General features: G+C 33.8%; 2 protein-coding genes across 6 annotated transcripts; both read left to right on the forward strand.

Moving 5' to 3' along the window:
- The first annotated feature begins 78 nt into the window (after positions 1-78).
- On the forward strand, positions 79-3,987 carry LOC107905829 (protein transport protein Sec61 subunit alpha). Of its 5 annotated transcripts, none has more exons than XM_016832596.2 (7): positions 79-537; positions 1,428-1,786; positions 2,062-2,289; positions 2,370-2,724; positions 2,801-2,928; positions 3,064-3,199; positions 3,583-3,987. In XM_016832596.2, exons 2-7 carry the CDS (start codon positions 1,443-1,445, stop codon positions 3,820-3,822), a joined length of 1,431 nt encoding a protein of 476 aa, XP_016688085.2. In that variant the 5' UTR covers positions 79-537; positions 1,428-1,442; the 3' UTR covers positions 3,823-3,987. The 5 variants fall into 5 exon arrangements, with proteins under 5 accessions (XP_016688085.2, XP_040949790.1, XP_040949789.1 ...); XM_041093856.1 differs by having other exon boundaries at positions 248-548; XM_041093855.1 differs by having other exon boundaries at positions 248-537; positions 1,420-1,786.
- An 8,022-nt stretch (positions 3,988-12,009) lies between these two features.
- LOC107905828 (protein GRAVITROPIC IN THE LIGHT 1) lies at positions 12,010-14,116 on the forward strand. The gene has a single exon (XM_016832595.2). It carries the CDS (start codon positions 12,229-12,231, stop codon positions 13,624-13,626), a length of 1,398 nt encoding a protein of 465 aa, XP_016688084.2. The 5' UTR covers positions 12,010-12,228; the 3' UTR covers positions 13,627-14,116.

Raw genomic sequence — 14,116 nt, forward strand, 5'->3', positions numbered from 1 at the left:
CAATGTCAAATTACGAAGCGTTTTTAGTTCAACTATCGTCTATAAAATATGCGCTACAAATGTTATGGTTTCCGCTGCCAGATTGTTAGAACTCCTTTAGCTAATCTTCAAAAACCCGTCTATACAAATAGCATCTCTGATTTGCTTGGGCCAACAGATTCTAAATAAATTAATGAAATTGAATTAATTATGAGAGCAGAGCACGCAATAATAAGGGAACCATTTGATCCATATTTTATAGTAACATTTTAAATTCTACTAGTGGGTTAGCAAAATGACATATCTAGACAGATTTTTGCTCCGTCGAAAATTCAAGAATAAGACCAAAAAACACGGAAACCAAAACCCAGAACGCAGATGCAGTTAGGTCCAAAAGACCTAAACAGAGGTCTAAATCCAATTATACGCCTCAATATCCCAGCCCGGTAGATTTCCTCCCAAAATATTTTTCATTTTTTTTTGAAGGAACGAACAACTCTACCTCCTGGACCCCTTGTTGATTTTCGATCTCCTCAGATCTGCTCTGGAATCCACACCGTATGCCTCCGGTTCTTTTCATTTTAGTTTTCCGCTTTGTCTCTTTCTATTCTTTTTGTTGTCATTTACTGTTTGTTTATTGAGAAATTCTTTCCTTCAAAGCGATTTGCTGGGTTGATTCCGGATCTGGATTTGCATGTATAAAATATTATAGAATGTTAGTTTCTGAAATTTCGATTTACCAGATTTACTCACGGAGTTGTAGTTCTGCTTGTATTTTGATCGATGTATTTATAGGCTTGAGTTTATTTTGGTTTTTCATTTTACTCTAGCTGTTTTGAACCAATCGTTTTTTTAAATGATCGAAATCATGCATTACTTTATTTCGTTACCGCTAACTTTAGTCTCTGATTTGTAAATTGGATTAATAGGTCCTGTTAAGTTAATAGTTTAATAGTGGTTATAATTTAACGAGAATGACAATCTGTTCATTATAGCTTCTTTGGCTTTAACATTTTAATTTATTTCATTTTCCTAGGCGTGCGTTCCTTTCATGTCTCTCCTTGATTTTCTTATATAAATATGGCTGCCAATACAAAACGGTTTTCCAGTCCTCATACCTGCACAGTTCTTTCGAAATGATAATTATTGTAATTGTAGGAATTGGATGAACAACTTAGAGATTGATATCAAGTCGAATACTAACTGTGTAAGGAATCACCTATGTTTGTGTTCTAATTATTTGCTAGTGTAGGAAAATGTTTGAACTCTTTCAGTGATTTCATGCGCATTATTTATTTATTATTACTATTAATGAGAGGTGTCGTTACTCCGGCATCATTAGTATCTGCTCATCTTTCATCTTTTGTTTTCATATACTCTTAAATGCATTATATTTGTTGCAAGTTCCTTAACTAAAAAATTATTGCTGAATTAATGGAGTAATTCAGATCTGAATAGTCAATATGGGAGGAGGGTTCAGAGTACTGCATCTGGTTAGACCATTTCTTTCATTTCTGCCTGAGGTTCAGAGTGCTGACAGGAAAATTCCTTTTAGAGAGAAGGTCATCTGCACTGTCGTCTCCCTCTTCATCTTTTTGGTGTGCAGTCAGCTTCCACTATATGGAATACACTCTACGACAGGTGCTGATCCTTTCTATTGGATGCGTGTTATCCTTGCATCAAACCGTGGAACTGTTATGGAACTTGGTATTACCCCCATTGTGACATCTGGATTGGTGATGCAACTCCTGGCTGGTTCAAAAATCATCGAGGTGGACAACAGTGTTCGTGAGGATCGAGCACTCCTGTAAGTATCTTTCACATTCATCTATAACATGGTTATTTACTGATTGATGGAACTGCCCTTTGGCCCCAATGAAGGGCTATTTTTTTCTATAGGTAGGTTAAATTCTCTGCTTCTTTTACATCTGTAACATCCATCAACTTTTATGCTATTTGTGCTTCTTGTTCACTACTGATTAAGTAGTTTCTTGTGATAGCTCAGACTGTATTTTTATGATCTATCCTTTGTGATATCTATGTGCATATTATAATATTTTGTATTTTATGTGTGCTTTTCAGAAATGGGGCTCAAAAGTTGTTGGGCATCCTGATTGCTGTCGGTGAGGCAGTGGCATATGTACTGTCAGGTATGTATGGCAGTGTCAGTCAGCTTGGTGTTGGGAATGCTATCCTAATTATTATTCAACTTTGCTTTGCTGGAATCATTGTGATCTGCCTGGATGAACTTCTCCAGAAGGGATATGGTTTGGGCTCTGGGATCTCCCTTTTCATAGCCACTAATATCTGGTATGTTATTGCATTGTTTCCCCTTTTTCACTCAATGTATTCCTGCGCATGACTGTACAAATTCTCTTTTAATTGTGCAGTGAAAACATAATTTGGAAGGCCTTTAGTCCTACAACTATCAATAGTGGTCGAGGGGCTGAGTTTGAAGGTGCTGTCATTGCTATGTTCCATCTATTGATAACTAGGACAGACAAAGTTCGAGCACTTCGCGAAGCTTTTTATCGGCAGAATCTTCCTAATGTTACAAATTTACTCGCAACAGTATTGATCTTCCTTATTGTCATCTACTTCCAAGGTTTCCGTGTTGTTTTGCCTGTAAGATCAAAGAATGCTCGTGGACAGCAAGGATCTTATCCCATTAAGCTATTCTACACCTCAAACATGCCTATCATCCTGCAGTCTGCACTTGTTTCAAATCTTTATTTCATCTCCCAGGTATGAATAATTAATATGAAGGGCTTCCTTTTACTGTTAATGTTCAACTACCATAACTGTATTTATTTTTCTGCAGTTGCTGTACAGGAAGTACAGTGGTAACTTCTTTGTGAATCTGTTGGGTAAATGGAAGGAATCTGAATATTCAGGCGGTCAATTCATTCCTGTGGGAGGTTTAGCATACTATGTTACTGCACCTGCAAGGTTAGAAGTTATTTCTCTTGCATCTCCTTTAACATGGTTAAGTACAGCAGCACAATTGGAATGCTTGATTTTAATCTTTGGGTAATTTTTCTCTCCAAATGGGCTGATCCCTTGTTTTTCTATTTCTTCCTGCAGCTTAGCGGACATGGCAGCAAATCCCTTCCATGCTCTATTTTATCTTGTGTTCATGCTTTCAGCATGTGCGTTGTTTTCGAAAACTTGGATTGAAGTTTCAGGTTCTTCTGCCAAAGATGTGGCTAAGCAGCTCAAGGTAACCTTATATGAGAACTTTTGTTCTCTCATCCATCTGTTTGGTTTTTGGGCTTTTCCATTATGATGTTACCATAGGTTTTTATTTGTAAAAAAATGAAATTTTCACTATTCTATCTGGACTTCTGGAGTCTTTTATGTGCTGATTTACTTTCATGCATGAATTAGAAATTCTATCGATCTTGAGTTCTCTGGCCTAATACGTGATTGAATGTTGTCAATGCTTATTTGTTCTGTTGATTTACGTTTCCCTCTTACCTTTTTATACAAAAAATAATTTCTAGTGCTTTGATACCCAGAACTTAACGGAGAGAGGTTTTGAAGGTCTAAACACAAAAGTTATACTGGATGTATTTCTGACTTCCCCATGTGTTTTCTTTTCAGGAACAACAAATGGTGATGCCTGGACATAGAGATTCAAATCTACAGAAGGAACTGAATCGCTACATTCCAACTGCAGCTGCGTTTGGAGGAATGTGCATTGGTGCATTAACTGTCCTAGCCGACTTCATGGGAGCAATTGGTTCGGGTACTGGAATATTGCTTGCCGTAACAATCATATATCAATACTTTGAAACTTTTGAGAAAGAGAGAGCCAGTGAACTGGGTTTCTTTGGACTCTGAAGCTTCTAGTCATGAAATTTTTGATGATCGAGTTTGCCTTGGGAAGATGTTAAGTAGATAGCAGCTTCGTTTAACGCCCCTAGCCCTTCTAAAGTCTACAAAGATATTTAATTGCAGAACCAAGTTTTGTTACCCTTTTAATTTAAATTCCCTTTTCTCCTTAAATTCACTGCATTCTCATTACTTTGATTTTACACTATGAAATGACCAAACGTGCATTACAATTCATCTTTGAAAAATGGCATACATCTCAGCTTCATTAAAACATTTTTTTATGGTAAGCTAGATGCCCTACAGACTTTAGCTAATGGTCCCTTCCAAATTTCTTTTTGCAACCCAGACATCCTTTGATTTCAAACATAATAATCATTACATTCTAAATAAATAGACGCAGTCACTTTGGATGATAACCTTGCTCATCAAGGATTCTTTTATATATAAATACAACATTATTATTTATCATTACTTTGTTAAAGTGGTTTATCAAAAAAAGAAAAAGAATTAAAGAGACTATGCCTGATTTGGCCACATTAACTTGCTCTGTCTTTGCAAATATTCTTAAAACAAATATTATTATATATTTATATAATACAAAAATAAACTTTTCATTCCATATCTAATATATGAAACGCATCAAACTCAAGACACTTTTTTAACCTTTAGAAATACCCTTGTTTTTTTATCCTCTATTGCTCCCTATATACGCTTATAGTTCAATTAGAATTATTCCAGTTAAATTACTTAAAAAATCTATTACAGATATGATCTGATTTGTTAAATTAGACCAAGCAATTATGTCCCCTAACTTTAGTTTTTAGTTGGATTACATATTATCTACTGCTTCACTAACCTTTTTCTTTTTCAGTGATGGCTAGCCAAAAAGATTGACTCCCATCCCATGAAAGTGAAACTCAGCAGCTTAAATCCATTGAACCGTTAAACATGCTTATCAAATACACATCTTGTCTCCACCTGGAGAGTTTAGGTTTTGAGTAACAGTTACAAATCACATGAATTTCCCAATTTTTTGGCCACTAAAGAGACATGAATTGCCACCCAATGCCCCCCCCCCTTGCAGTAAGAAGCTACAGGGCTTCCCATTTCATTTTCACCTCTATATTTTCTATCATTGCCGTTGGATTCCTGTTTTATGATTAGACCTTTATGCTTGCCAAGGCTGAAAAGTTGATGGTACAACTGGTAGTATAGTACAAGCAGGAGCCGAATAAATTAAAGAAATGCTCTCCCAATTCAAAAGTAGTCCTCAAGAGCCTAAATTTTCAGCTATGAATTGTCACCTCAAATAAGCGTTAGAGCGATCTTAGTCGGTGCTGGTTACTATACCTTATAATGCAATTCCCACTTGGGGTCTAGTTTGCTGTGAAAGCTTGATCATTCTTCCCCACTGCTAAGATAATTATATAGGGAAGGAATTACTGGGCTTAGATGGGTTGGTGAGTTGCTACTTTTTTTGAAGATTTTTCCGACGCTGCTAATACAACAATAAAGGTGGAAGAAATCGCAGAACTAGCATAAAGGGTTAGAGTTAGACGGAGAGTTTTCATGGATCTTCATTCTTCACAGCAAAACCTATGGTAGAAAGAAACCGAAAGAATGGTAGATGCCGTATCTAGTAGGGGAAATCTCAGCCTAAAAGAAATAATGCAAGTTATATATATTATTGGTACTTCTACAATTGGCTAACATATCTTAGACAAAAACAAATCACTGTTAACTCACATACCATAAACAGGATTCTCTTTATGATTCAAACTCACTAGTGAATTTTTGGGATGAACACCCAGTGCTGCTAGACCAAGTGCTGGAATTCATTAACTGTATAATTTTAATTAAACTAAATTTTGTTGAAATATAAAGTGAAAGTCTCCCGTAGTGCTTAAAACATAAATAATCATATATAAACTAAAGAGATTGCGTTTAGTTTGACTCAATTTTTCAATTTAAACATGATTTGATTCGACCTCATCATGTATAATACACAGGTCATTGATGGAGGAGCACATTGAGCTCCCATCAATGATTGAGTTTAAAGGTGTGCATTTTTTTTTAGTTTCACACTGTTCTACTTATTTTGGGCATTTTGAAGTGGTTTTATTCTTTTAATCCGTAGTATAATAGTATATCTCAATAGAATTTAAAAAAAAAACCTATTCGATAATAGTAGTACCTATCATGTCAAGGATACTTGACACTCACCGAAATACTGCTTCTTTTTTCAATCACGTTCAAAAGAAATTTTTTTTAAGGATACGGTCCTACGACAAATTATTAAAATAAAAAAAAATCCAGTTATAAAATTAAATAAAAGAAATATGTGTATATCTCAAGATTCATTCATATTTATCATTGATTTCGAAAGGGAATTAAGAGTCCTCATCACTCAAGTATCGCTTGTAAAACCCAAGCTTTCACCGTCTCTTTTGTTTCTTTTATTCATTTTATATATTTTAAATTATAATACACTTCAGAGTAAAAATATTTATATAAACAATTTTAAAATTTTAATATAAAGACTATAAATGATTTTAGTTGAAATGGTAAAATTAACATGGTGAACACCAAAATATTTTGCATTCAAATCTTATAATTTCCATGTGTATATAATTTTGTAAATTTATTGATAAATTTACATTGAGTTGAGATTCTGTTGGTAGTATCGAGTGACAATAATCTTAATATATAAATAAATCTCGATGCCTTAATTTCATACTTTATATGTAGATGTATAGGTATCATATTGTAAAATGCTTTTCATACACTCCATTCTTGGACATACTAAAATTGCTCTTATACTTTCTTCCTTTTTAATTCTACAACGGTTCATTCCTATATGATTAATTATAGCTTAAATATTTATTGAAAACATTACATATTGTCCTCAATTTCAATATATATGAATATGATGATAAGAAAGAAAATTTTACTTTAAATATTTAAATGCACGCCCTCGAATTAAAAAGTTCCAAGGTTGAAAGCTATAGTTTTATATATTTTAACGATTTGCATGCCTATAGAAAATGGTGAAGCCAAGATTGGTTGATTTAATGATTATTAACGACCAAGTGCATGCTTTATCCGTAAAAAAATTTTAATGATTACTCTCTATATCATCTGCCCAACAAACAAGCAACATTAGTTAAGTTCTCAGCATTAACTATAATGTCTCAAGTTTTGTCCCCTCGTTGTAACTTGGATTCTACGTAATCAATTTTAACTATTACCATAACATGCTGGCATAACTTAATTAATGTGTTTAAAGGGTGAACCCAGCCCTCAATTTAGCTCCACCTCAATTATATACTATTCTCTTTTATCCATATCATAATCATGATTTGATCTTTTCATACAAGAGAATGTCATAATTTTGCTTTTTATTTAGGGTTTTTAGCTGTTGACGACATCACCGTTAATTTTAGAGCAACACATTATTAACTTCCCGTTGAGTGCAATTATTATGCCTTTCAATAATAATAATTATTGTTCTATATATCCATCTTAATTAAATAGTCGATTTTGTTAGTTTAAAATACTTAATGAACTTATAAAATTAAAGAGAAATTATCACTAAATTATTAGTAAGTTTACGTTTTACTCATTCAATTGTAAAAAAATTACAAAATGGTCATTGGACTTTTTTTTTTCTAAACTTCAGCTAGTGAGCTCCAAATAACGATTTGACAATCAGTGTTGTGGACGAGTAGGTGAACATACCTTAGATCCAAGATGTTCTGACAGTCAGTGCGGAGATAGGAGAAGAAAGTAGCTGTGATTTTAGTTTGCAGATTCGTGCATTCAAAGTCGTGAAAAAAAAATTGAACTGTAAAAAAGAAGAGGAAAGAAAGCATTCGATTGGTGTAGGTGGTGTAAACGAAAAATGCCATACAACAGTGGTTTTAACAATTCAATGACTTAAATAAAAACTTTTAAATAATTTAATAATTAATTTTATAACTTTTTAAAATTAAATAATCAAAGCATAACTTATTAACAATTTAATGAAAATTACCCTAAAATTAACCAGATTTCTGCAGTAACATAAGTTGGACAAGAAGCCCGTCTTGTCTGAGTACTATTATCTTCCAAATGAAAAAGGAAAAAGAAATTCAAATTAAAAGTCATTACAAACTTTGAAAAAGAGGAGTCCATATCCAAAATAAGTAAAAAAAAAATGATGTTAAAATATGCCCCATTGGCTTCAGGGTCACTTCTTTTTGTTCTTAATTTTAACCACTTTTTTTAGACTTTGGGGTGATCCCGGTGCGATATGTTTGGTACTTTAATTTCAGAATTGTTGGGGGGCCGTGATTCTTTTTGTAATACCCTACTATTTTCTTGCTTTCTCTTCTTCCATGATTTCTATTTCATTTTAGGGGAGTCTTTGTTTTCTTTTTCCTTTCTAAAGATGCCTTTCTTGCATTTCATCGTCTTAGAAAAGTAACAATAACTTGCATGCGCCCCTAAAATAGAAAGTTTTTTATTTAAACTTTCCGAAATTTTTAAAATTTTAAATTAGTAAAGATAAAATTATATTTTATATAAAAATTTAATTTAATTTTTTAAAAATTATAAATATAAAAACTGTTAAAATAATAAAATTATACTTTTACTATCATAAAAATTACAATTTAATTTCGGCCTCTAAAAAGTACAAAATGTCAAAACTAACGAAGAAATAATTTGTGTGAGGTAAAATTGTGCTTATATACAATTTAGAATACAACCACATGTGTAACTTTACACTTTTTTTATTGTGTGACAAATAAAATTTATATAAATAAATTAATAAAATTTCAAATATAAAATAGTAAAATATACAAATATGAGACACACGTGATTATTAAATTCACCGTTTACTATAATAATGTTGGAATAGGACAGGAATACTTTTAGAGTTGGCTTTTAGTGTACTTTGAATGACTAGTTTTTTTTATAAGCAATATTAAAATTCTTAATATTTTATTTACGAGGTCTGTATATATATTACAAAGCATTGTTTGGCTTTGCTCTCTAGCTAGCTAGGAATAGCATAAATAATGTCCAATTTACACTTACGTAGGGTGTTTTTTTTTTCTTCCTGATAGGTATTGTAGGTTAAATTTCACAAAAAAAAAGTTAGACTTAAAAAATTGTTTTAGTGAATAGGTTGATTTTTAAAATATTTATCGGAATAGATTGATTTTGGAAAGAAAGCAAAAATGTGTTCAACATGACACACTTTTTTGCATGGTCAAAGTAAAAATATGCTTAGTTGGACTCATTTTCAGTTGATTGTGCAGGAAAGCACGCCTAGCTAGATGCGTTTTTCTACAAAGTTAGTTGAAAATGCGTCTAGCCCTCTCTCCAAAATTGACTTAGTTTTAAAAAAATTTGAGAGAATAGTTCGATTTCTCATATATTTATTAGAATAACTTTTTTTAGTTAATTTAGCCCTTATTTTAAACAAGGATAGACCCAATTAACTACTGTAATTATTTTTTAATAATATTGATTAAATCTTACTTTAAACCACAATGTCAAAAACATTTTTTTATCCCTAAACTTTGAAATCTGTAGAAAAATAAACTCTTTAGGATTAATGTTGGAAATTCTAAGGCGCAACTTGAATAATAATAATAATAATAAATTTTAAATAAATTTATTATTATTATTATTATTAGAAATAGAAGAAAATATGAATGGTTTAAAAACAAACCATAATTATTTGATTGTTTCTTGACAAACACGGCTTCTATATGCATTCAATGATTATTTCGGGTAAAATATTAAAAAAGTCACTTTTTTTTTTTAATTTATCCAAATAGGCCCGTTATTTTATTATTTACCAGAATGGGTCATTTTCCTCTAAACCGCGTCCACGTCAGCGTGCTTTGCTGACGTCGACTCAAATAGCGCAACGTCAGCAAAGCGCGCTGATGTGGACGCGATTTGCTGACATGTCCCCTGACTTCGCGCTGACGTGGACACGATTTAGGGGGAAAAGGGCCCATTCCGATAAATAATAAAATACTGGGCCCATTTCGGTAAATTTAAAAAAAAGTAGTTTTTTTTGGTATTTTGCCCTTTCATTTGTTCGATGGATATGTGCTGCTTATCAAGACGAGTCAATTATCCGGCCATTGTTGAAATCGTACAAATTTTTATGATTTAAAAAAATTTTAAAAAATAATTTTTTTAAAAATTATTTAAAAATAGGGATTTAAGATAAATTTAAGAGCAAATTGAGATTAAATATGGATTTGAGAGAAATTTGGAAGGAAATTGAGAGCAAATTTGAGAGAGGATTAGTTTGTGGAAAAAAATAAAGGGTGGGGGTATTTATAAATTTTTTTGACCCGTTGGGGGGGCAACGGTCAAAAAAATGATCGTTGCACTGTTCACGCGCGGGGAAATCGCGTCCCCAAGGGCGCGCTACATGGCAGCAAATCGCGTCCACGTCAGCGCGCTTTGCTGACGTGGACAAAAATAGCACTTACGTGGACGCTATTTGTGTCAACGTCAGCAAAGCGCGCTGACGTGGACACAATTTGCTGACACGTCCCCTGACTTCGCACTGGCGTGGACGCTATTTAGGGGAAAATGACCCATTCCGGTAAATAATAAAATACCGGGCCCATTTCGATAAATTTAAAAAAAATAAATTTTTTTTAATGATTAATTAGAATTTAAATTCAACTAATAAGCTTTAGTTTATCAAGAAGGTTGTACTCCATATTTAAGATTCACAATTTATAAATATGTGAACTCCCTCCTAAATTTTTTTAGTTAATTAAGTAAACTTGAATTAATAATTTAATTTAACAAAAAAATAATTAAAAATGGAATTTAGATAATTAGAAGAAAATGATTGAAACAATGCAAGTTAAAGTAGTAAATGACCGTACTCATGGCCTTAAAGTCGTAGAGAGTTTCTAAAACAGTCCAACGTTTCTAGTCTCAAAAACTTGCTACTTACGGACATTTTAGTCGCTATCTTCTTTCGGCCACGACTTTTTGGACCATGTTCTCATCTTAGAAAAAAACCACCTCATTCGTCTTAATTCAAATTCTCTCTCCCGGCGTCTAATCTTATCATCAATTTTGTATTTTTTAGATTGTTTTAGTCAATGGTACAGGAAAAAGGGATATCCAAATGTGAATTTTCGATCTGTATCAACTAAAACTTTTTCTTTTTCTTTTTTTAAATTCTTGAAACTATTTTATAATATAAGTTGTATTTGATTTCTTAAAATATTTTATATTTTCATTTTCTATTTCTTTTAAATTGAAAAATACATTTATAAAATAAAAATTTATTTTTAATAATGAAAAATGTGAAAACACTTTTATTCTCATTTTCTTAAATCTAGGTGAAAATAGTATAGGAATTAGGAAAATAATTTTTTTGATATCCGCTACTATGCGGTTTATGTTTAAAATTTGTGAACTCTCAAGATTTACAAATATCTAATCAGAATGCTAAGCTACTAAAATCTTCAAAACTTAGAACATGAAAATAAAAGTGCCTTGTTTTGGGATGCAACCACAGATAACAGCAGATTGTATGGAAAAACCTTGAGTAAAAATATCAGATTGTTTGGCTAGAAAATGACGTTTATGAATGGCAAACTGTTGTCGATATTATTAAAAATGTAAGAGTAATGGGGAACAGCAGGCATTGTATTGTACATATGCATGAGATGAGAAAGAGATGGCAAACTTCCCCTGCATTTGATCCAAAACAAAAAACACCACCTCCATTTCTGCCCAATACCTTCAAACTCGTGGGCTCCATCACCCACCGACCTTCCTTTCCAACCCGACCCTACTAACACTCATTTATCATCATCTCTTCTACTATTACTATATATATTCCCAAATCCAAAGTAGTCGAAAAGATTTTACTTAATTGCCTGACTGAGGTTAATCTAATTTGTTACTCTCTTCAAGATTTTTTCAAAAAAATGATGTTGTATTGTATTATAAGCTTTGTCAATTCTTGAACGGAAAGAATCCAATTTGTTTTTTTTTTTTTTGATGATTATCTTATCTAATTTACTTACTGGGTTTTGGTGAAAGAATGATAATGAAAACTATAGTTTACTAATTTCAACCATGGGAGTAAAAAAAACTGAAGTAAGAAAAATCTAAGGCCTTTGCATCTTTTTTCCCGCGCTTTAAATCCCACTTTTTTCATTGTTTTCAATCCCACCACCACCGTCTATGTCTTCAATCTTGTACTAAAAAAATATGTCTTCTTTGTTGCTTTCCTAACATATCACATTCACTTTCTTTCCCCCAAATTTACTCTCTTTTTTGTTTTTTCTTTTAAGGTTACAATAACCCAAAATCTTTTGTTATCATTTTCATGCTCTCAACTCTAATTCCTTCTGATTTCGTCTCTCATAAATGGAAACAATCAAGCCCAAATCAGCTTTAACAAACAGCAACAACAAGAGCAGGCTAGCAAGGACTTTCCAAAAAGTCATCAACCTAAGAACCGCCACGAAAATCGCTTCCAGCAATGGGGTTGGGATCTGTGTTCTCGCATCCCAACGCAAATTGCCGCACCATGGTTCAACTCCAGACCGGAAAACTTCTTCCCATGCACCAAACAACTCCATGGTTAAGCAAAAAGCGGTATTGGAAGCGCTGCTTGCTAAGGTTTTCGCCAGTGTTACTTCCATCAAAGCCGCTTATGCCGAGCTGCAACTGGCTCAGCATCCTTACAACAGTGACGCTATTCAGGCTTCGGACCAAGCTGTCGTGGAAGAGCTCCGAGCACTTTCGGAGGTGAAGCGCAAGTTTTTGAAGAAAGAGCTTGATCTTTCACCTCAGGTTACTTTAATGCTCGCTGAGATTCAAGAACAGCAAAGCTTGATGCGAACTTACGGAATCACGATCAAGAAGCTGGAGTCCGATGTGGATGAAAAAGGTTCGGACATTGCTTTACTTCGTAAGCAGCTTGAAGAATGCACGACCTTTAACAAGTCCTTGGAAAAGAAACTAAACGCCAGCGGGCCTTTGTCCATGTTCGATGATTTCCAGTTCACGAAGTTGAATCCAAGTCATTTCGTGCAAGTTCTACACTTTTGTTTGAGATCTGCTCGCAGTTTTGTGAAGGTGATGGTCAAGGAAATGGAGTCGGCAAAATGGGATCTTGATGCAGCTGCTAAAACCATTGAACCTGGAGCTGTTTTTGCAAGAGAAAGCCATAAGTGCTTTGCATTTGAATCCTTTGTGTGTAGAACAATGTTGGAAGGCTTCGACTCCCCTGATTTTGGGGTCGCAAAAGATTCTGACTCAAAAAGACTTGACCCCGAGCAGCATTTCAACACATTCAAGACCCTGAAATCTGCACACCCTAAATCGTTTTTAGCTCAAAACCCAAGCTCTTCTTTAGCTAGATTCACCAGAACCAAGTACCTCAACCTTGTCCATGCTAAAATGGAGTGTTCCTTTTTCGGGAACTTGAACCAAAGGAAGCTAGTTACCTCCGGTGGGTTCCCGGATACAGCTTTTTTCACAGCTTTTGCAGAGATGTCTAGGCGGTTTTGGCTATTGCATTGCTTGGGATTTTCAATGCATGAACAAGTTTCGATCTTTCAGGTAAAGAAAGACTGTAGCTTCTCGGAGATTTACATGGAAAATGTGACTGAAGAATCACTTTTATCGGGTGAAATCAACGATGGCAATGTTGACGTTAGGGTCAGTTTCACGGTGGTTCCAGGGTTTAAGATTGGTGCAACTGTGATACAAAATCAAGTTTATTTGTCTCCGGTGATTACTCCTCCGGTCAGTCGTTGATTTTCCTTTTACTTTCTTTTTGGACAATTCATATATAGTAGTACTTCATTTAATAGATGAAACGTGTTAAGCCATCCGCGCTCGTTTTTGGTTGCACGCGCCGCTAGGTAAGTGCTATTTGCAAGCGTGTGTTTGAAGGGTTTTAAGTTTAGTTTCCACTACCACTTTAGAACTTAGAAGTGCACTTATCTCCCATGTTATGGGAAGAAAGCGGAGCGTGGGGTGGCGCGTCAGTCCTGGCCTGTGGAGTAGTAGTCATCTGGACCCATACCCCAAACTACACAAGGAGCAAGAGGAGGTGTAGTTTAGGTTATGGGAGAGAGCAAGGTCTTCTTTAAAAAAAAAAAGCTTTAGTTTTATGATAGAGAAAGAAAACATGTTATGGAGAAAAAAAGTGGTATGTCAATATAATATAATTGTAGAAGTGTAATATGCCCAAAAATCAAAGGCAAGAATTGCAAGTTGCACTGGATGAATATTTTTAAAGCTA

Source organism: Gossypium hirsutum, chromosome D05 (genome assembly GCF_007990345.1).
Source record: "Gossypium hirsutum isolate 1008001.06 chromosome D05, Gossypium_hirsutum_v2.1, whole genome shotgun sequence".
Lineage (NCBI taxonomy): Eukaryota > Viridiplantae > Streptophyta > Magnoliopsida > Malvales > Malvaceae > Gossypium > Gossypium hirsutum.